This window comes from Anopheles funestus, chromosome 3RL (assembly GCF_943734845.2).
Source record: "Anopheles funestus chromosome 3RL, idAnoFuneDA-416_04, whole genome shotgun sequence".
NCBI classification, from domain to species: Eukaryota; Metazoa; Arthropoda; class Insecta; order Diptera; family Culicidae; genus Anopheles; species Anopheles funestus.
This window is the reverse complement of record NC_064599.1, coordinates 20019626-20044378: the sequence shown is the minus strand read 5'-3', so window position 1 is coordinate 20044378 and position 24753 is coordinate 20019626. Positions and strand designations below refer to the sequence as shown.

At 43.2% G+C, this 24753-nt stretch overlaps 1 protein-coding gene across 6 annotated transcripts in view; it reads right to left on the bottom strand.

The window, feature by feature from the left end:
• Window positions 1–83: 83 nt before the first annotated feature.
• LOC125770351 (semaphorin-1A) overlaps window positions 84–24753 on the bottom strand; it is a 90131-nt gene continuing 65461 nt past the window's right edge. For 5 of the 6 annotated variants that reach the window (XM_049439816.1, XM_049439819.1, XM_049439818.1 and 2 more), the window contains exons 2-8: window positions 23652–23757; window positions 11934–12510; window positions 6157–6900; window positions 4991–6046; window positions 3916–4069; window positions 3584–3833; window positions 84–2428 (exon numbers count right to left, since the gene is read on the bottom strand). In XM_049439816.1, coding sequence (XP_049295773.1) covers window positions 2399–2428; window positions 3584–3833; window positions 3916–4069; window positions 4991–6046; window positions 6157–6900; window positions 11934–12138 — 2439 coding nt within the window. In that variant the 5' untranslated portion in view covers window positions 12139–12510; window positions 23652–23757 and the 3' untranslated portion in view covers window positions 84–2398. The remainder of the gene's footprint in view (window positions 2429–3583; window positions 3834–3915; window positions 4070–4990; window positions 6047–6156; window positions 6901–11933; window positions 12511–23651; window positions 23758–24753) is intronic. The other variant, XM_049439821.1, reaches the window with a different exon arrangement.

Below are 24753 nucleotides of genomic sequence, written 5' to 3'. Positions count from 1 at the left end.
GCGTTTAGGGACGGGGTCAGATAAGAAGAAATTATTCAGGGAAGAAGTTTCTCTCTCTTTTTAAAAACAACACACAAACAAGATTCAGGATTTATTCACTTTTTATTTCGATCGTTCAGTATATTTACAATATGATTCGAGTTGTCACAAATTGCTTGCTTCCCGCATTTGTGTATGTGTACGCTATATATATAATGGGACTCTGCTGGTCGATATATACGATACGAATACATGCTTACTACATCCTCATCACTATCGCCAGGCATCTGTTGTAATGATTACCACTAGCCTAAATATTCGCCATTTGTTTGCGCCGAAAAAAAAGGATTTTTTCTTCCTCACCTCATATCTATTGCTGTCGGTTTCTGTATGTTCACTTACAGGCACAAATTGGAACGAAATCACTGTCCAAAGGCTGAGGGTTTTAATATGTGGATTTTTTGTTTGCATAGTAAAAAGGCTACAACAAGTAACCTTCACACAGCACAGCTGCATTACTACTTGATCGTTTATCTATGATATATGAGCATATGAGTCGAGTTGTGATGGTTTGCTACCATTTTTTCTTTTTTTTCTTTTCCTCAATAAGCTCTTTCTGCGAACGCTACACACTATTAACACTATAAGATACAACAAATACGCACGCATCCAATCACACATACTCACGCATACGTACACACTGTAAGGACGTTTAGGCTCGAAAAAAAATAATTAAAATACTCATTTTTATCACATTGTTTCGCCTGTACCGTCGTCCACTGTTATATGCTCATGATTCGATTACAAACACTTTACTACTAGCAGCAAGCTTAAACTATTACAACATTCATACCTTCTATTTGTTCTATAATATTGCATCGAACGTGTGTTTAATGGAGCAATAGGTAATAGCTATTTGATATAATTAAAAACAATAACACTGTTTTGCTACAGTCTCGGTGGCATAAATTATTTCTGTTTCGCTTACACGCTAATCGTGCTGTTTTGTTGGTTCGTTTTAATCGCATGATTAAGATTGAGTTCGACTGACAAGTATTGAAAGATTATGAAAACAAAACAATGAGGTGGGATAATGCTATATAAACCAGTTAAATTGCATGATACTGAGCGTAATTGCAAAAAAAAAACAACATAAAGTTCCATGCACACGCGCTGAACCGGAGTCACATCACATCATTCGTAGAGTATTTTTGTATTTAAATTGTTTGTTTTCTTCGTCGCTTTGCATTGCCCACAACGATTAAAACAGAGATTCTTGAGCAAAATTAAATAACGATCAATGGATGTACAAATCGTAAAAGTTCGTGTCCGTACCTCCTGGCGCCTTTCTTTTTGTATAGCTATTAATGGGTGTACAAAAACATAAAGGTCGACATACGAATCCAATTACTTAAGGTAAAACGCTGCACTTATCCTAGCCCTTACATCTATTGATAGCAAATAAAAAAAAGTTAAAAATTTCACTAAATTCTTTACCTTACGATACATTCCATTCTCTCGCGCTAATTACTCGCTTTTTTATCAACTTGTTCTGGGCTGTAACTGTACATGCGTCTCTTGTCGCTTATCCACTAAATGAATTGTCATTAATGTAATGAAAAAAAACGATACCATCTCAGGTGCGACCCACACGGTTTAATGCAATTTAGCGTGGCGCAGTATCGCTTTCCGTCTAGTGTAAGTGACAAACCTCGAGTGTTCTTCCTACAGACTAATGTTCGCAAATTTTGATCTCCCTGTTCTAATGATTTCTACAATCGCACTGTTTGTTTTTTTTGTTTTTTCTTAGCCTAAACACGATACGAGCTCGGCTCGATTTTTGATTGGAACGCATAAGTTTACGACAAATAGGGGAGCCCTCGATATCGGAACAATTTCTAACCGATTTTAGCTGCACAAATTGTTTGCGAGCTTTATAATCGCTACACTTAGAATTCGTTCGTTCGCTTCGGTTAAACGATCTGCGGCAGCTTACCAAACGCTACTGGAATGGAAGCACCTACAAGAAAGGGAGGCACTTCTAAGGACATCTTTTCATCGCGCTGGACGAACAAGAACCATTGTCCAAAGGCTACGCATAGGTTACGGTTATAACCCAGTTAAAATCGGTTTTGTGCTAAGCACACAGTCTCACTCTCGTGTCATTATTGCAAAACACTTCTTCGAGGCGGAGGAAAGTGGTGGTGAAATGTGCCCCGTTAAACATCTTTCCGAGCACATTTACATTAAAACGAAAATCTACAAAACTGCCGCGCTGGCTGGAGGTGGTTGGTCGATATTGATCTTGCATGCGATTATATACACAACTCCCGGATGCACCACAGAGTTATTGGCACGAAACGGTTCGTACGGACATCGAACGGTTCAGTTACTGTCCCTTGCCTTAATTGCACACTCACTACGGTTTAAATGTCTTCAAGTGGCGCGTCTGCTTTATAGGAACGGAATGGAGAAAGAAAATCGTGTAAGGATATGTGTTTTTTGTTGCTTGTACAATCGTTTACATTAGTAGCATGCCTTAGAAGGAGGCAATTGTTAACGCATCAACGGAAAATTTAAAGCCAGAAAATGTACAAACGATTGATCGCTTCTAGGAAGAGATTAATCGTTTCCTTTTTATAAAGTAGATAGTATACGCATCCTGGATACGCTTTAGAGAAGGTAGAACATGTAAAGAACATAGATGTAGCCACTGAGAAGGAAAGAAACTTAGTTAGAGTACAATTGTTGGACGGAAGCTTGCAATTCCTTCTCGTTTTGTTTTGTCAGTAACAGAAAGCGCTTGTTATCGCTTGTTATTTGTGTTTGTTTTTTCGCATCCCCGTGCAATGGTCCAATGCATTGAACATCGTCACACTGCCAGTTTGTTACGAGACTTAGCATATTAGAAAGAATGAGGCAAAGTACATGCATGCATTTAGGAGACGTTAAGAAATTCAAGATGAATCAGGTAGAGTGATCTTAATAGAAGCGATAAAGAAACCCTTTTCCATTCCATTCCGTTCACCATAGCAAATCTCAACAACCGGAAGAGAGCGGATCGAACCGAACCTTTCTAAACTTTCAACTCCTGAAGCATAACACGTCGGATGTACTTTGTTTTCTCTAGTATTCCTTCTGTTCCTAACCAAAATTTTGTTGATCGATTGTAGATTCGATTTCGAATGGTTTACTAATGGAATGGACTGACGGAACGTCCAATCGTTTTGTGACCGTATCCTATCCGCACATTTTTCCTCACCACATGCACAGAGTAGGAGAGAGAGAGAGCACTGGTTAAAACATACATCCCACATACACAAAGAGTTTATATACCAACCACCAAGATACAAAAGCGCCGCACGTTTGTAGGGTAGAAGTTCCTCTGCGATAGATGTGAGCGAAAGTGAGTCACAAGAGAAGGCACCGTCCAGCGTTAAGACGAAGTCAGGGGGGGAGGCGGAAAAAGAATATCCCAACGTCCGGCAAGACGACGACATCCGCACCAAAGAGGCCCCCGAAGAAAGGAGAGGGTATTCGCATTTGGGGTTTGTTTTTTGTAGTGTGTTTAGTAGTACAGTAATCATATGTACGTCTTTTTCACCTTCTGTAGCGTGCCCATGCCTTTGCTGATGTCCTTCTCGAGGTTTTCCGTCGAGTTTTTGCACTCAACGCTTCGATCTTTGTAATCGAAATCGATATTATCCTTGCAGTTGTTTTGATGGTGCTGTTGCAGCTGTTGCACAATCGCTTGCTGCTGCGTGTGGTACTGGTTCGTGGTGTTCATGAGCAGATTTACATCCTTACCGTTGGTGCGGTTCTGCGAAAGCATCGAAAGGCTTTTCCCGCTGTGCCTAAAAAGGAGTAAGAATTAAGAAGCGAAACATTACATTAGTGTGACTGTCAAATACATTAACGGAAATCATCCTAACTTACCACTGGTTTCGATGTTCACACGCCTGCCCTTTACTCATCCTTCGCGTGAGCACATACCCCGCCACCATACCGAGCAGTGCAGTTACGAAAAGAATCACCACAAATATGGACCAATTGCCGGCCGCGAATCGTAAGTTTTCCTTTACGAATGTATCTGAAATTGTAGAAAAAAACCAAAAAACACGTTAGTAAACACCATTCATAAAGTTACGCCCTGACCTCATTAAGAACCCTCCAATGGCATCAAATTGCATCAGTGTAAATCATGCACACAACTATGCATTTGTTGCACTTTTTAAATCCGCTGGCTTCGTTCAACTTTGTGAAACGGTTTCACTTATGCATATTGCTACCTCTGTCGAAAATAAATTGTCAACAAAAAACAAGATTTAGTTTGGCTTGGCTTAAAATATTCAGTAAAAAAGCGATCACAAACAGAGGCGTACAAGTGCAACCAATGTGTGACTTTTTTTTGTTCGTTACATGAACTGAAAACGCTCAAATGCACCCACCACCTTCCGAAAAAGTGGGACACACCGTGCCAAAACAAACCTACACCCAGCTGACCCAACCCGTGAAGGGAAAGTAAAAAAAAAGTACACACCTCCTTCTTGTGCTTGTGGTAAGAAAAAAAGTTTTCTTCATTCACAACATATGAAATGGCAAGATTTCATGTCACAAAAAAGAGCTCCGGTGTACCTCCTTCTTTCATAGCTGAATGAAATACATAAAACCGCACCCTCAACGAAAAATTTAACCGAAAAAATAAGCTAAAAAACTCACACAACAAGTGTCTCCCATTTGACACATTTGCGCAAAACAAGACCACGATGATAAACGGTTGGATCGCTTTCCCTGTGGTACCGAAATTTGTACAGGCAAGTACAAACGACACCACACCCCGTATACCTTAAATAGGTAACGAAGCCGGAACGCCACAGTCGGGTTAAAGTCGTTTATCATCTCGCTTCTCGCTGTCATCAATCATTAGCACATTTATGACAGATCAGCTAACTGCAAAAACGCAAACCTTCCTCGTCGATAACGTACACCGTTACCCTGTATGCACACTTACCCGGCTTATGATGGTATTGATGAGTGTTGATGATCCGGTTAGTTAGCTCGTCACCTTCCATCGACGACATCGATATCTCGTTGTCGATATCTTCCGGCCCAACCGACGATACCGTACCGTGGTTCGAGTGTACGATCAGCACATTGCGCTGGTCGAACGATTTGTCCGGTTTCTCAACCGCACCCGAACCATCGATCCGTGTATACACGTCATTGTCTTCGTACGTGTGTACCGTCGGTTCCTGATGGTCATACTTCCGGCAGATCTCACCGATACGTTCACCATCCAAGCGCTGATAGAACTGATCGATCGATGCACCGGACGCATGCACGTCTTCGATCGGTTTACAGTCCCGATTCAAATCATCCCAAGCGCAGTAAGGATCCTGCAGCTCCAAACACTTCCGGCAGGTCTTGAAGCTATGCTCGTTACAGTTGTGCAGTGGCAGTGAAATGATCTTCCCGCTGCTGATCACGATAAGGGCCGAGTTTTTCTTCGAGATTGTCATCTCGTTAATTTTCGTACCCGGTGGGAATGCTTGCGTTTCACTAATCACAACCGTTCGCACGTCGTCCGAACTGTTCGCCGATAGTATGTTCACGAACTTGATCACCTTGCCATCGTTCGTGCCGACGAAGATCACATCGTATCGGTTACCGTCGAGCGCTTTCACCTGCGGATCGACTGCAATTGCCGATAGACGATAGTACAGACTGACGCGTGTGAACACCGGTCGGGAGTGAAGCGAGGGTACCGAATTGTCCATCAGGTTGTTTGTTTTCACGAAGTTTACCAACGCTTTCGGTAGGGTACGACTATCGTCGACACACTTGCCGGGACGTGGTTCGGGAACCGAGCTCGGTGGCACCTGCAGCCAGTTGGAGTGTATGTCACGCTGAGCTTTGAAAGGTCCTTCGAATGCTTCCATAATGTCCTCCACCGAGAAGGCACAAACCGCCGAACCTCCGATGGCGTTTTCCGGCGTTGTCATGATGCCGTATATGATTTTGTTGCGCATTCCGCCGTACGTGCCACTGATGGCGTTCGTTGTAGCTTCTATAGTGAGAAAACAAGACGAAAAAAAAAACAAACAATTAGTAGCGTTACAAAACATTCTTTGGAAATAACTTCCGGAGCATCTTTACAGCAAATGGTACAATACTCACGTAGCTCATCAAAGTAGAACGGATACTCTCCGGGGATGGAGCAGTTTAGACGTGCCTTCAGGAACGATGTCCACTTATCCTGGAACGGGTACGGGCCACCCTTATCGTTTTTGCACACCCGGCTCACGCGGGAATAGATCGCCTTGCCGCAGTTCATGTACTCCATCGCTACCTCACGGTAGAAGAACATCACGTACCCGTTGTACTCGATCGCACTGACGAACGCTGGTTGGTTTAGCTGCTTACTATCGAACTGTTCCGTGCGCTGTGGTTCTCGGTAGATCAGCGCATCCGCACCGGAAAAGTCAGCTACCGTTGCCGAGTACAGCTGTCCGTCGGTATAGACGTACGTGCTGTTGTGCTGCGGATTGTACGGACAGCGTCCTTGCGCTTCCAGCTCATTGTTGTCGTACACCAGCGACCCATTCCCGGGCAGAACGTTGTAGTAACGGCACAGCGGCTTGAACGAGTTCGTCCCGCAGATCATTATCCGGTTCGCGTTTACCCGTGCGTACACGCGGACATAGTTCTGGCAGTCTTGATCATGCTTCCCCTTAAGCGTGCACAGCTCCCGGTGTGCGTCAGACGATGGCCATGTTATCCGCTGGCCGGGCAGCTCCACCAGCTGATCGATCGTGATGTTGTACACCGCATTTCGCGCACCGACCAGTAACGTGTTTTCGTTCTGATCGAGCAACTTGAAGTAATCGGTACTGTTACCGAAAAAGGACGGCACGGTGGCATCTGCAAAAAAAAAAAAACACAGCAAAACACATAACATTAGCAAACAAATCGATTGATAGGCTACATATTACCGTACCACACCGTTGGTGGCAGTATGAATATGATAAAACGAAAACCGTAACACAATCGCCGCATGCCATTTCCGGTCGCCGGCAAATTTTGCCGAATGCTCCGGAATGGGGCAATAGATTAGGCGCGAAAAATTATTACCGCCACACAATGCGTTTCGGTGTCAAGTTTTCGGCAAAACCATCGACTATCGGCCTATAGTTCAAGTGTCACTAATTTAAAGCACTAAAAAAGGCTAAGTTACGAGTGCTGCAGCGATTTATCGAAGAATATTAAGATGAGCTTTACGAGTTTTTGTCCTCGTTCTCTTTTCTTTCGGCTTTCTGTTAGTCATTCAATCGGACGTGCTTGGATGGCACTAGGTTGAAGACAGCAGAAATCAAATGCTTGCCGCCAAAAAACCGAAATAAATAGATAGACGAAATATTAATATTCATCGAATCAGGTTTTTCTAATGGCGAATGCGTAAAGCCAAAACCACAAAGTTATACCAAGTCTACACCAAGCAGGCGACAGACGTACCCAAGGGGTTTTCTGGCGAGGAGGGCTCAGTGATTAGTATTCAAAATCACTTCTTATGGCCATCGGGTTTTCAGGTTGCGTGCCAAAAGAAATATACGGCGACACGGTACAAAACGGTAAAAAGAAAAACTGATACAACCTGCAAAGCTGGTGGCATGTTTGCCGTACGAATGAATCGATTTACCAAACAAGCGATAGGCAAAGACTGTCGTAGCCAAAACGTAAAAGATAGGAGACCTGTCCCGACCGATCACAACCACCGCGCTGACATTTAACAAACAAACCAAAGATGTTGACCCGCGCGGTTGAGGTGCAGAAGAAGCGCCTATAGATCTTTGGGCGAACATTCGTTGGAAGATGAGATATGACAGTCAATCGCGTACACACACACACAGTTCGTTGGTGGAATTACATTAGGAACCGGTCGGGATGACGACAATCCGCAGTGCACCATGAGTGGAGTGTTCCCGCTTGTCCCATCTACATGTTGTTTGATTTTCCTTTCTATCCCAATCTTTCTTTCTCACCCAACCGAGGAATCACGTTTGATCGTATTGGGAAAGAATGGTACGATTCGTTGTACGACCAGACGCTTAAGTCGAATCAAATTTTACGGCACTCAACAGCGATCGTACCATGGGAGAGTCTAGCTTTTTGGGGTGAAAGTAGAAAGGCAAACGCTTGAGAATTTCTCAATGCTTTTTTTCCGCGCTTTGGAGATCCAAGCGCCGTATGTGAAAGGGGCTCGTCTATGTCTTTGCTGAAGGTGGTAGCTGAAGAACACCGTGACTGCATCATGTCTACCATGTGACCCCCTTTCCAGTTCTCCACAGTTACCTTCAATAGTGAGTGATCCAGAAAGCGGACTAATCATTTCTCAGCATCACGGTTTACCGGTGGGGCTCGAATCCTCAAAAGTTCCCGTATGATGTCCCGTACACCATTCTCTTTCTGTAGGTCCATTATCATCACCATCACCATCCCCTACATCGGTCACGTCCAGCGGCCTCTAGGGGAGTTCTTGTACGGTGTAAATCCTAGACCGCATAACTTCCCTAAACAACTGCTCTCACGTCATGGAGTTGCTAATGAGGTCATCACGATTCCGTAAAAACCGTCAAGTCTTGGTTGCATTCACATCGGAATCAGAACACAGACGAACGCGTAAGAATAGAGCAATAAAATTGCATCACACCCGGGGAACTGGGAATGATGATGAATAGCTCCATAGTGGAATATATCATTCCTTCTGGGCCATGGTAACTTGTGGGATGTGTTGTCTATTTTTTGTTTTTTGTTATCATCATTCACCTGTTGGATCATACTTCCACACGTGTTCTTTTCGTGTTTAAGGTCAGATAGCTTAATGAATGGAAGACGAATCTTATCTGATTCCGCTCATCCGAGAATCCAACAGTCAACAATTAGCTTCATGTGTGATACCAAACATTGCAACACACCATATTCCCCATGGTTGCTTCGGACTCCGGTCGACGTAGAAATCAAAATAAAGTGCTGATTTCCTGTTGCGATATATCACACCTTATCTTTGTTGAAGGATTGTGTCGATTGTGTGCGGATGCGAAATGCGTTAGCCCACCAGACTTTCCGGGCTCTTTACCTTTCGCACCTGTCACAATGACCTAACCGAGTGGATGTGTCAACATTGGAGGGCTTTCCATACGGGTTAGAGCAAATAGATAAACACTCCGAATGGCATACCATCGAATCGATCGCTAGCACAATCGATGTGGTTGATCTTCCCGGGTCGTGCCAAAAGTGGCGTACACTTCGTTCAAATGCCCCCGAAAAAAAACAACACTTCATATAGTAGGACCTTAAGTTCGACTTCTTCTGGCTATGGTCAATTCTTCCAAAAACAACAAAAGTTTAATGGGTATTATGAAAGAAAGCTGACACACAACGTGTGCGCCATGTACACATGACTCCTTCAATCCGTTCACCACATTATAATGGACACTGTAGCACCCGTGTTTGTGGATCTCACGAATCTGACTTCATCATGGCGCTTGCAAACATACAAACAGCACGTGTGAGTGTGTGTATGAATGGAGACTTTTGCCACAAATCTTCCCCCGTCTGCCCGATCTGTCTCTCTGTGGCACAAATGTCGCTTCAGCCCCGATGACCGATTGTGCCATTGTAGCCAATAGAACACAGGCGGTAGTTCCCAGATTGCACAACCCAAGAGCACAGACAGATTGCCTGCAGGCGGGTTGAAGGATTGAGTCAAGTGTTTGAGATACATACACACTAAACCTGCCATCTGCCGCCACCATGGTCTACGCCCGATTTACGACTCCCTACGTCCGTGCGTGACACGATGTGATGTTGTTTTCCTCACCCAAAATACTCACCGCACCACCACGGACCAATAGAGTAACGTGCGTACTAAATCGCAGCTCTTAGAAACCTTATACCACTTGCGTTTCAGCATAAGTGCGCGAGAACCAAACACTACCGCCGCCACTTCGCGCGCGCATAAACAAATGGACCGGGGTGGCGCGCGCGAAAACAAAAAAAAATCCACACCAAGCCAATTCGAAGTACACCGAAAGGGGTTTTGCTGTGTGCGCTCTTGTGGTTTTCATGTATTATTTTGGTCCCTTCCGTACGTGTGCGCACACCTCTCCTCAAGCTGCGTCGGTTGCGATCAGTGTCAAAATATGCGCAACATACACGCAAGCAAAGACGCTAGGAGACACGTTGCCTAACTGTAGCCATTAACCTCCTAAAAACCAACCAGGCAAGATGAATTTTTCGGTTCGTAGATCTTTCTCCTACTTTGTATTGATGTTTTGACAGATTGTTATTTTTTTGTTCCCATAATGGATCAACACCCCGAAACTGTCCGAAACTAATTAAAATTCAAACGCATTCCCAAAAGTCGAATAGTCTTCACCGCCTTCCGACGGGAGAAAATGATCCACACAAGCCTGTATCGACAAGCAATACCACAGTGGAGGAGTCGTTTTCTCCTTCGTCCGGGTCACCGTTTGAATTCGACATTTTAAAACGTGGCTTCACCAAAAAGCTTCCACCCCCCCCAAAACACGGAATAAATATTTACAAATCTTTTCCTCGCGTTTGTTGGTAGTTAATGTTGGAACTGTTTTTTTTCGCGCTGTGGTAAACAATAGAAAGCGAAGTATTTGACGTGACACAAACTCGGACTGACTGACCACTGACGGACACGATAGGATCGATGCAAAGCCGAGAGCCTGACCGACGCCTGAATGTTGACATCATAAAAACTCTCGCACTCCGATGACATTCAATGTGAGCATAAATTATGGATCGCACCAAACCACACATGGTTAGACTGTGGTTAGAAGGGAAGCGCGCTCAAGGGTGGAAGGGTCATTAACATGGACAAATAACGGTTAACCGAAAATTGCATTACCAGCGCCTTCCCTCCACAACCACGCCCGAACAAATATGCGCACGGTCATGGTACAAGATCGCCGAGGCTTCGAGACCTTTAAAACAACGCAACACGCAAGCTCACCCGGTTTTGATTGTATCAAACGGGGCAACTATAAGGGATAAATAAAAAAACTATCGCCCTAGCCGTAGCGCCGTATCGGTGGCGTGTGATTGGAAATTGTCACGTAAGTGAAATTAGACCCTAAACACAAATTGCCACTCTATCGACATTTACATCACAACACGATTCACACACAATGAAAATAATAAAAAAAACAGATCTACTAACACTAGTTCCGGTTGAATGCCGTACAACTCTGCCCGGAATGTTCCGAGCGCGTTCTCATCCAACATTTAAAAAAACCTATTCGAGAAAGTGACGATCTCAAAGTAATCGTTCCCGAAAGACATAAAAACGCACCCCAATTTCCCATAAAATTAAAACATTCTAATAAGTACTTCCTAAAATGGGGACGAGATAGACTCTTGGCGTACAAAAATTAACTACGATGAGAATTCGAACATTTCAGTCCAATCATCATCGTAAAACTAGAACCCTAGTGGATTCGACGACGTACAACGCTACCCACCTAAAACCATCAATACCATCATCCTACGCCACCGGCATTACCGGAGTCTTGGTTTCTTATGGTGTTGCCTTAGCTTTAAACTACAGTTCCCTTTTACCTCGACCGGTCTCTAGCTGTCATTCGATACTATTTTTGGGAAGGGAAGTCAAAGCAAGCTATCGTACGCTTAATTCCCTTTGACGCCAATTAATTAAAATTATTGGAAACCAAACAAGCGTCCGTTTGTCTTTGGTGCACCTTTATATTCTAGGGTTCTTCACATCCCATCTTCGACCAACTCAACACGTCAGTTTAGTCGCTTCATTTGTCACGCTGTGTAACCCCCTCCAGCACCGTTGATACTGTTACCGAATATGTAATGCATTGACATGCAGGCTCGCTGCATCTATAGCCTAGCGAACTTACCGTATGGGATGCGTAGCTTGCTCTGGACATCTGGCACCCAACTGTCAACTCGCTCGACGTACTGACTGATGATGAGGACGGTCGCTAGAACGCTTCTCGTCAGGTGCATCAGCAACTGTTCTCTCCGTTGCGCCATCCTTCTGCTGCTATTTCTGTGTGGTTCCTCACGTTCACTGCACTTGCTGCTATTTATCGGATCAGACATCTAACCTAAAGTAGGCACTTGTGCCGCTTCGAGCTCCGTTTAGATTGTGGCGAGGTACAATCGATCGGCTAATTCTTCTCTATCCCAAACCCACGTCTTCTCACCTCGGTAGAGATCGGGTTTGCACCTTCTGAACTGCCGTTTTTTGCGGTTAGTCTGTAGTTCCTTCGCTGTACGAGCCTGAACTCATTTCTCAGGCTTAGATCTTGGGCTTCAAGGGTAAAACACTGTCCGTTATGCTACTGTGAATGCCAGTCTTCCCCCTGGTGGTGGGACACAGTTAAGTGGGGAAGTCACGATCATTAGCTAATATCCAGAGCAAACGTTACCGTCTGAATACCTCCATTCCTTTACGATTCTGGGCGCCGTATCCTAAAATAAACAGAAAGAACACAAAACACTCCAATTAGAAGGTGGCGTTAACCTGTCAGCTGAGTTATGCTGCCAACTTGCAGCCCTAAGTAGTAAATCGCATTTGTTTGTGAAGTTTTTTTGTTTGTTGCAATTTATCTGTGTGCTGGAATGTGACTCTATTTGCCATTTGTTTGTTGTCAGCTTTGTTGATCCGTTGTTGGGTGTGATTTAAGGAAGTCAATCAGGCCTATTAAATCGTTGCTAAACAGTGACTCTACAGAAGCATGTCGCCCCGAGCCATACACTGATTTGTCTTCCCAATGGTAAAATAATTCACTCGAAGTCGTACGAAGGAATGGACGCTGGTTCCATAGCTCACAAGTCGAACAAGAGTAGGGGCGAGTTGCACAGAAACTCACCGGGTCGGGGCAGGTCCACCTTTTGTATTATTTGAATGTGATACCAATCAGGCGTAACACAGAGTTCGCGTTCATGACAAATATACATCTTAGCTGCCTAACATTGGCCAAAGGTGTGTTTTCTGAAATATCGGCATGGTATCTCGTTTTGTCCTTACATGGTTGCAGACAAACAAGCAAAACAACGGAATGTCTATTGGCTAAAAGGAGTACTCTCCTTCATCAGTCACCACCGTCGTCGGCTGACAGTAAGCCGATTAGTCGATGGAATGCTGCAGCAAGTAATGCTTACGATCGTTGATCGTAAACTACAATCAACCATAAACCTTCGGCTCCAATTGTAGGTAGTCCAGCAGGAGCTGGATTCGAAAAAAGGGACAATGAAAGAGCAAAAGCACATGCTTGAATCAAAAGGTTCTTCAAGCGAAAAAAAAACAGATCACCTTATGCACGATTACACCGATCTTCAAATACATCATTTTTCGGATAGATCTATTATGGAAATGAATGATGCCACGATCATTACTTCCTTTGTTTCCTCCCCAAAAAAAAGACTAACCTCAAATCCTACTTCCGCAAGAAGACGGTTCCACGTAATAAAAAACCATTCATATGAGCATATCATTAGATACTCTCAGTTTTTAACCTTCTCCATACCTACCAAGGTATGAAAGTGGGCTACACACCGTGCTACGCCCAGGGAAAAGTCACTTGCGGAACTTCTGCGGAAGAAAGCGCTACTAAAATTAGTGCTTAAGACTTCTTTTCAAATCCTCCAAACCGTGCGTTACATACATCCGCATGGACAACCCGCCACGAATAGCCACCAGTGAGCATTAATTACCGATTGGTTCGAATCGGTACCTGCTGGAAAGATGAAACTGCATCGATTTTGCAGTGTGGAGAAGCACACACAGGAACAGCAAAAAAAACCCGTCTGGCCACTCTCATCAGCATAAACTATGTAGGGTTGTACCTTCTTTCTTCCGGCGGCAAAGTGTTGGGTAAAATGTGGGCCGCCACAATCGGGTATATGTGTGTGCTGCGAAGTGGGTCAGCAATGTCTTTCCAAACTGGAACCCTGGAGAGGGACGTCCGATAGGTGTTTTTTTTTTCTTTTTTCTGGTTCCGATGTCACGTGTACCAAAGTACGGACATGCTTCCATCCAAAGTTGCGGAGAAAGAAACACCAAGGCACTAAACGTTTTTGGAGAAATAAAATGCGCAAACAGTACTCAACCCACCTGACCAAGCTTTTCGTGTTTTCCACCCCACGGGTAATATTATTCATTTAATCGATAACAAATCACGCTTCGTCTGACCTTTGCACAAAACCACTAAACCTGGCGCGACAGTACCCGCCGCGAGCGGGTGGAAAAGGGTTGACATTTGCACACAAAGTACGACCTCTATTGGCCGGGATTGCGGTTTGTATCAAGCCAGAACTTTCCTACGGTTTCTTCGATTCTTCGGCATTTTCTTTTGTACAACCCTTTTCGGCAAACGGAGAATGGTGTTACGATGTCATTCCCTGCCGTTTGGTCGATGCATGTGGAAACAAATGCTCGGTGAAGCTATCGTTTGCACTTGAAAAATGGAAGGAAAAGGAGAGAGAGGACATAAAAACAACAGAAAGCCTAAACCGATGGGATCGGAATTGTCACGTGTCGAGTGGTATGTTTGGCCGTGAAACAAAGATTCCTGTACGGTACTGTACAATTCGATAGTACATCCGAGCATAAAAGTGCATAAGCGAAGGCTTTCACGATTGAAGCATGCTGTAAAAATGGTCGTGTCATTTCTCTGGAAAGCAAAGCCTGCGACCGTCATCCTTAACCTCATACTGTAAACCCTTAAGTGGTTCCACTTAGGCGTTGACTGACTTTGAGCAAATGCCCAAGTGTGTCTGCGGGTAATGTGTGGATATCCGATATTCCACTTAAAACTAAACAGAGAGTTAGAATTTAAATGCGCAACGTTTACATTGTATCGTGGAGACGCACAAAGAGTAGAAATTGAAGAGACATTGACAAACTAGAACAAATCGGAAATATCCGAATTTTCTGAAGGTTTGCCGGAGTTGGATCGGTCCGACTCCACCGGCAGCTGGATTCGACTCCTGTCAAATTTATAATTTACCCATCACTAGTAATTATCCTCACTTTCTTCGTTCGCATTTTCCATTTTCACTCCTTTGACGGACTCGATCGGTCACGATCGGACCCATCCGGACTCATTCGGACTCATCCGGATTCGATCGAACTCGGACTCGACCAGACTCGCCGGAGTCAATTTTGATTTTTAGCCAGAGCCGGAATCAATTTCTCATACACGTGGTCGGAGTGGATCCACGATTCCACTTCGGATTAGACATCACTAGTAACTACGTCTTCTAAATAAATAATTAAACATTATGTCAAACGGTTCCGGTAACGAAGGCTAACACTATATATGGAGGACACCAACGGTACTCTTTTCGATTGATCCTTCTAGGTAAGGGTAAGGCGCATTAGAAGACAACCCTTAAAACACCTTTCCCGTGTAATGCGACATGTTGCTGACAACAACTTCTTCATCAGGGAAAAGGTTAATCTGCTACGAAACATTCACAATAACAAAAAAAACCTTTCCTTCCATTAGTACACACGATCGTACTTCATTAGCTTACGGAGGGATATATTTCCCTTCTATAGCATCTTTAGTTTTCCCTCGACTTCAATCAAACCCTTTCCAAACACGTACAAGAAGGGTGCATTTTAATTAGAATGTTAAATTCGATATTAGCATTCGTTACAATCCCGGATTACACGTTGCGGGGTTAGAAAACTACGTCATTTCTTCTTATAGGGGTCATGGGTATATATTTGCATGTGGGAAAATTGTACCTTTTTTCCCCATCGAATGCATTTCCCAGTTTTATGTGTGTGCAACCGAAGGGGTGTTTCCTTTCCAAAAGGGTGGACAACATATAAAGTATCATCCATCTTCCTCATTCTCGCTTGTCTCGCGCAGAAGAGTGATACCAAACAAACTGTTTTTTTGTTGCATTATTACAATAAAACAATATGCTAATGCGGTACGAAACGCTCACATAAAAAGGGACGAACCCTTTTCTTGCGTTAGCAAAATCCCTCTGGCCACACACTTGACAGGCTGACCCTTCCTTCGTGGTGGTGGTGCGTAATATTTAAACTAAGCACCGAACGATGGATGACACATCATGCTGCAGTTTCTATACTCACATGCAATCAATTCGCATGCAAAAAAAAAAATGGGGCGAATGCGGAATAAATGCGTAATTTAAATTTATGTTCCCTGTATGTTATGACAGACCGGTGGCGCACTTGGACGCACTGGCGTGACTATGGGGTGGTTCGATTGTTCTGCGTAGTACATACATTCATTGCACTCAATTTATTGCAAGACATGTGTGCAATTGTGCTGATAGGCTTGAAACGTGCGTATCGGTTGGCAAATTAATATTAGGGAACAATTGTTAACCTTGGGCGATCGCCATGTTTGATCCAAATGTTAGAATTCCATTGGCAATATCATTCAATTAATTTTAAAAAAATATTAAAGACATTTTCGTCATGAATTATTAAAGATGAGATACGATCTGCAATGGATGATTTTGATGGTGTTAAACACAATACTTTCATTCACGAATAATTTTTTTCTGAACCTAAATAAAAACGAAAAAACCAGTTTGCACTATAATAAACCCTTGCAACCTTTAGGCAAGACCGTAAAAGTCATGCCGTCAGTTCCCGTTGCTTGTTATTTGCGTTTTAGAGACGGGTACTACTACCTCTCGATAGGGGATGATGATCATTATCATTTTTTTATTATTAACCAGCCGAAACGAATGCCGAAAATAAAATATACCAAAAAACCCCTGATGCAACAACGAACCCCCATTTTTTTAACGGGCAACAACACAGCAAACGCATTTTAAATCGTTACCTTTTCCTCGAAGAAACATCTTCTTAGCTGCATGCAAGTGCGGCTTCCCTGCTTTCGCTTTACAATCGTTTAAGTACTGGCCACATTTAATGAGTAGCTTCAGTAGGTGTTTTTTCTCTCTCTACCTTCTTTTTAATTCATTCACGGTTCACTAAACCACACCATATTGACCCCGTCGCGATGCATACGCGAAAGATTGGCGCACCGCCGTTCGGCGTAAAAGAAAAATCCCTTCGACACAAGCATCCACATTACTCATTTACAAACGACATGAAGGTTGGTGGAGGCCACAAAGCACGTTTTACGGCCGGGCAAGTTTTTACAAGCCACCGTGCTAGCCGCGCGTATTAATGAGCTGCGTAACTCTAATAATAAAATAACGTTACAAGTGAGACGGTGTGTCGGAGAAGATACACAACAGAAGAAAAATTTCTTCCCACCGGGGGGCTCCACCACTCAGTCCCAGTGTGTGCACGGACGCAGCTACAAACGGCCGCATTATTGTTTCTTACAAAACGTCAGCTTATAAACACGTCTCAAGGCAAGTTACAAGCGCCTGGTAACGCTATGGTAACGGAGTAGATTTGCTAACGAATAAAACATCTTCGTGACGTTCCCATCTTTCACTCACAAGGAGGGTGCTCCCTTCACTGCAGGCCCCCCTTCTTCAGCATTACTTTCACCGTTATACTGTGCCGAAAAGTGCAACGAAAATCAAACGAAAAAAAAAGAAACAAAACAAACATATCAGCACCGTTTAATCGAGCCCTTTTTCAGCATGCGATAATTTGTACAACCGGTAACGAATAATATCGTTAGCGTTTGTTTGCAACGGCGTGTACCGAGTGCTTTCTTTTATCCTTCCCATCAGGCACAATGAACCGTTTTTTTGGACGAAGGGCTAAGCGATTGTGATGTAAATGTTTGCATAGTGCATAATTCGGTGGTTTTAAAAACTGTTCGTGTACCGGTTCAATGTCACGGTAACATGCAATCGAAAGTTTTTTTCCCTCTATCTCAATATCTCAAAACAGTTCGTTTCGTGCTGTTTTTAATTATTCAATACTAGTTTGATAACTAATGATTTTTATTACGATAGGGAACGAACACGATCTCGTTTTCCTTTCGCATCTTCCAATCTCTCATCTTGTTTTTCTATAAACGAAACAAAAATAATATTCCATTCCCTGTATCGTAAGTTCCTTTAAATGACTTATTATATTTTATTGCCGTTTAATGCCCAATTTAGTATGCCACCTGTAAGAGAACCGCCCCGTAACGCTGCGTTCAACCCAGCAGGAAAGGCACATTTGAATGGAGCGCTTCGTTCGTTCTTTCTTGCCGCAAACAATTTTTTCTTAAACTGCTACAAAACCACTTCTAAAAGAATTTAAATTATGACCTCCTCATATTCTACCATCGACAGCCAACATCGTCTACCCTGATTTATGATGATGATGATGATGATTTGGAGGGGGGAAACGTGTTGAAAAACGGATCACTTCCAATTTTAGGCCGTAGCGTTTTGAAGCGTTCCGCCCTTTTTTGTTCTTCATTCGTGCCGGTGCTGATTGAATTCCACAACCGCATTGCCCTAATGGCACGGATTTTTGTTTGGAAGTTAAAATATTCTTTACCACCAACCGAAACATGCAGTCGGGACTACATGGAGCGGACTAAACCACGTACAGGAATCAAAACTAAACCGGAACCATCAGAAAAACCCGTCATCGGTTTAAACATTCTGCCACCATAATGGGGCCATCGAATGTAAAGGCAATGAAAATGCAAAAAAGAGCGGAAGAAACGGTGCTCACAAAAATATGTGTCAAAAAACGTTTTTCCACCGAGGAAACTGGCCGCGGAAGAGCTGAGTGACGCTTGGTCGATAACGGAATGCACCAGACAAAGTACAAATTGTGCATGGGTTGTGGGACCGGGAATGAAGGAGCAAAACAAAACAAAAAAAAAATCCCACGACCAAACACGACCGAATTTGTGTGTCCAAAAATAGTTCATAGGCCACCACCATCCTCAACAGCAGCGCACGATGCAGCAGAAACGGTGATCACACGCCGTCTGGTAACCTTTACCGAATTAAGCTCTCGGAGCTCTCACCGCGCGCGCGTGTGTCTGGGTAGACCACCCGGTTCGGTTCGGCTGTGGGGGAAAATAACAGAAAATCCAGCTTCCGATCGATCGTAGCAAAGATGTACGCATGAGACGACCGAACTGACACAGTTGGCATTCAATCAAGTATTCGTTCATGATCCATTTTCCACTCATCCGGTTGCTTTTTGCTCGGGTGGAATATGCGGGACTATTTCATCACAAATTTAATATTTTAGTTCAATAAAAATAGAATAAAAAGTTTTTTTTTAATTATATTTCATAAATTAATGTTTAGCTCAACAAGCTCCACAGCTTTAAAGAAGAAAAGGGAATTTGCATTACATTTTGCATACATTTAGGCGCACTACTGTTGCGTAGATTGAAGCATTAAAAATTTACCTACCCCAACACAAAACAAAAGATAGACTAATTAATAACCTAATTATCTGTTCCCATCGTCCCCATTGAAATGGCTGGACAAATACACATAATGTCAACAATAAAACCAAACAACCCGCTTATTTCCATACAATTTCGAAAAGCTAATAGGAAAACCCGATTCAAACGGAAAGGTCCGGATCGTTACCGGTGCGTCAAAACATGAATAAACACACTTTTTTGAATTTCTTTCCTTTCCCACCAGACAAACACAATGCACCTCGTGGAAGATCGTGCAACCGTGCAACTGATGTGCTTCCCGCATAAACACGGTGTGGTGCATCCATTGTGCATATTAAGGGTGGAAGGGAAAAGAGCTATTTATTAAGTGTATTTATTTTTTCTTTTTGTTTAGCGGTAGCCAATAAACACTTCACGGGTGACCCCCTCCTCCCAGGGTACGCGCACGCATCCCATTTTCCCATTTGTTGGGCAGATAATAAATACTCATTTGACATCTTCACGCGTGAATCTCACGAGCATGATTATACGCAAATTAGACAACTCTGCATAAGCTTTGAAGCGTCCGTTCTGCTGTCGGATGTTGTCGGTTCTATTGTTTATCCACAAAGTTTTCCCCAACCCCACGCTTTTGTTGTCTACCAAAAAGGTTTAAAAACAAATCGACAACACGGCACCGGTGTTACGCGATTAAATTAAAACCTTACACACATCGTCATGTGAAAATGTGGCCATTTCGCGGCTCAGGTGCAAGGGTAATTATTGACGCAGCGTAGCAGTGCTCTGTGTGGTTACGCGTGTAAAATTATCCGATTTACGATCCAAGGCACGTCGCCGATAAATGTCAACCGGGAACAAGACGGAGCCTCGGCAAAAGGGGTTGACGAGCAAAAGAAATGTTAAATCAACACACACCAATGTAAGATGTATGTTGCGTACGATACAAATGTACCTCCTGAAGTTTGTCAGGCATTTTGTATTTTTTTTTTTCGTTTATATCTCACAGTTGCTTACCAGGTTAAGGCTAGGCAAAAGATCAGCCTAAAGCAAGAAGAAAAATAAAATTGCCGTATGCATGAAGAATCGATTCCGAATCGAAACGCACAGCGAGGTAAACAAACCGAGGCGCATTATTTATTTACATCTGCCACCCATTGCACCCTCCAACTTTTACCCCCTTTTTAGGGGGGAAAAAGGGGTACGATCATGCATTAAAATGATGATGCTCCGACGACTGACGCCCCGGCCGATTGTCGACAGGTGATTTACATCGAATAAAATCCTCAGGTTTAGGGTTATTTTCGGTTCCTTCATTCACGTTTTCTCTTTCTCGTTTTTTCTCTCTCTATCCCTCACTTCATTCAATCCCCAACCGAAGTGATCAATGATCGATCGAGGCTACCTACACACCAAACCCCTATCGCAAACCTATCGTCCATTGAAACAATATCGCCCATCACAAAGTACACCGTCACGCGGTGGTGCTGTCGGTGCAGGTGTCATACAAACCAACGGCCGCTGTGTGATCTAACCATATTTACATAAAACCCTTCAGCCGCCCCAAAGCAACAGTCGGGGTGGGGTGCGATATGCGTGCGTTGCATACGCGACAAACTGGGTGTGGGACTTGTGTTTCCATAATTAAATAATAGAGAAATAGCAAACAACTAAATAAAACCAAAGCCCTACCCTTGCCGATCGTAAGCGCAAAACATGGCTTCGCTCCCCGGGGGGGGGAAGGGGAGTTCCAAATAAACAAACGGAACAAAACTGCACGCAACATTCCGTTACATGTAGCGGCATACATTTTGCTCCAATTTGTATAACAGTAGGAAAAGAAAGATGGAACAAATAAATAAAAGCAACACGCTTTTAAACTGTATTTAGCGACATTAGAACAACGGAGTTCCGAACAATCGCAGTACGATCACGCTCTATATTACTATTTTTTTCCTACCTTTTCTAAAGCATTTTTTTCTATGCCCTCTTTTATGAACACTCTGCTACGACTGTTGTGTGATTTTTGCTGCAAAATTTGCACCAAAGCATTTTGAAATATTGCACGCGACGTTTCAATGTCACCGTAACGCAACACAATGGTCGGGGCATGGTGACAATGTCACATCACCATAACGGTGGAGCTATGCCGTGTGTTTTGAGATTTAGATTACCATACCGAGGATGGTTGAGGTGAGATTATTGGCTGTGCGAAACCCACCCCTAAGCCTCAACGCCAAAGCGTTCGGTGCTGCAAATTAGCGACTTGGCCGTCTATTGGGTTTTATGACATGCGTTTTTTTTGACGTTACCTTCGTTTTACGAGATGGCTGTAGGCTGAGATTTTGAATTTTACTATGCGATTGTGCAATAATTTATTGTATTTATATTGCATAAGGTTTTTTTTGGGTCTTTGATTTCCAAACTTTTAATTAATAAAAAATGTTTATAATATACAAATCGTCCAGCTTGGGTTTGTGAGGTTTTTTTTTATTTCTGCAACAAAAGACTATTTTCTGTCATTTTTATAAAAAAAAGGTTAAACGGATATGCATTTTATTCCACCAAGCGTCCACCAACGTACAGCAAATCACGCCAAACGCGGGTTGTTTTTGGGCTGTCATCTAACACCAATTATCTACCCCACTGAAGGTGACATTCATTTTTTCCCCCAACAATACAAACAACAAAAACTAAACCATCCCCTGCGCGGGGGATGACACGTGAGACACGAAGGAACGAGGGCAGGGGCGCGAAAAATACAAAACCCGCGAAAAGCCCACGATTGTCCTTTTGTTTTGCATGCAACAAAACCACGGCCTCACCCATTCATTATACCTCCCCATGTACTAAACGCAAAGCCAGGCCAAACAAAAAGGCAAATAACAATTACGCTCCGTTTAGGTTAGGGATTTGCGGGCAAGTGCGAATGGAGCGAATGCAATTAGCGGTTGCATGAAACGGTCGGAAGGGTGGTTAAACATTCCAATGTTGGTACTTTCAATGCGGGCGGGGTGGGTTTTGTCCAAATTTTAACAATAAACTTCAAAAGCATTTTTGTGCGTTATGGTCATCGACATCGACATGTTTTGAAGGTTGACAAACACTTTTGTTTGTTTGTGAGAGTTTTTTTTTTTTGCTAGTAGTTTCCGGCATTTGTAAGAAAAATGCATAAAAAAGCATCAATTTTTTTATGTTTGTTAAACAATTTAATTAAAAATTTATTTTTCGTTTGGAATAACTCCTCTATGAAAGTTTGACTGATGTAATTTATTCAATACTACAATTATAGTTACGGTGTATCATGCACCAATTTCATCCCCTATTTCAACGAACTATCACTTATTCAATCCGAAACGGTAAATAAACCATTTCAACCCGCTAACAAAATAACATTCCACCATTCAAAGCTACACCTGCCCTCTATCAATGACCCAGTGATCTAGCGGATTTGTTTTAATAGATCAATACCAAACACGAGGCATGCATCATTCTTTCCTTTCCTCAGCAAAAGCAAATACCCTTTGCTAGATCGAAATTCTTCATCATTACCCATCTGAACAAGCTCCAAAAATTGAAAATTAAAAAGCAAAAAAAATATGTTCCGATGCGCTACTTGTGTTTTTTTTTGCGCGGGTGCCATTCACCATGCTGGCGGCCCACACAATATGCGCTGTGTTTCGCAACAGCACACCTTCATCATCATCTTCACGATCGTTTGTTCATGATCATCCATTTCCATCACGATTAACCGTAATAATCTGCTAATTGCAGACAGAATATCTGGCACTTCACCACGCGAAGGTGATTTTACACCGAGGGGTGGCTTTAGAGAGCAGCGAAAGGTTAGAAGCAGTCAAAAAAAATACACCCCAAAAAGTGTACAATGTGGAAAATCTCGATCGGTAGCGGTGAAAAACAAAACGAAAATCCCGCACGTGAAAATTAAATCATATTTCCACTTTATTCAATTGGGCAAAAGGGGGGGAAGACCAAGCGGACGACGGGAGAGACGTTTGCTATGAAAATTTAGATCCCTTTCTCGGCTCCCTCTGCTCCTTTGCCAACACCTACCATTCACTGCTCACTTAACCCGGAAACGGGCCGTATAGCACAACAAATTAGGTCACTCGGGTTTTCGATTGGTAAAACACACACAGCATGCAATCTGGGGCTGGGGCGGTGTTTCGGTTTAGATTTAGTAATGTAGAATTTATACACCCGCGCCCGCCACCAGTTAAACACATCGTCAGCATCTTAACTTACCTCTCACAATTGTTTTGTTTTTTTTTCTCTCCGTCCCAAGTCGGCACACACACTCACGGGCCAGTGTTATGACTGGCAAACCTCGACCGATTTAGACGTCTGGAACCTAAACAAAAAACGGAACGAAAGGGGAGAGAAAAGAAAGAAAGGACGAAAATGAAAACATCAGCATGGAAAGGGTCTATGCTCCAGTTACTACTGGCCATCTTCGTAGCATTTGGAGCGATTTTGTTTAATCTAAATTTACTCTTACAACAGCAACAAAAAAAGACACATAATTTCAAGTCAGACAGATAAGACCGTTCTTCCTTTTTTTTCCACGGGGTTTCCTTCTCATACTGTGCGTTAAACTCAATCACCTGGACACGGTTGTAAGCTTAACGGAACCCGAAATAAGAAATTGGGCAAAACCACACCGGTTGAATATACAGGGCAGGTGTGCCATGGAGAGACCACGGCAGGATCCAGGTTATCGTTTTTTTCCAGAGTTTGCCTTTTGCATGTAAAAGCTGCATCAACAATTTTCCCCCGACACGACCAATCCATGCTGCAAACGATGGGCACGTGCCATGCATTTAAACATAGTCTCTGTGTGTGTCTGCAAACACATGAACATATGCCAATATGATTTGAGTGTCCCGAAGGCACCAAGACACCATGGCTCGGTTAGCATTACGCCATTTAAAATGAGCAGCTAACTTTATTGTCACCAGCTGCTGCTACGCGGTGCATACAAAATGCATCAAGATGAAGATGGCCCTGAGGGAATGATGACGTGACGTACACAACAGAAAACGGAACACGATAAGAAAGATCACAAGACGCAAACGATTGCGCAAAAATTATTATTCTAAAGTTTTCTCGTTTTTCGTGTTTTTATCACCATTTGTTTCCTTCTATTCTATTCTTAGTTTTAAGAGACGAGAAGCAAAACATAAACTATGAAGAGAAACAAAAACAGCACGAAATGTAACGCCAGCAGCAGCCGTCAGTGTTACCAAAGGGACATTTCGGGACAAGATGAATGATTATCTGATCGTCTGTGCATTCGCCATACGGAATGCACTCCGTGTTGTATCGTAAATAAATAAATGTGCGCACA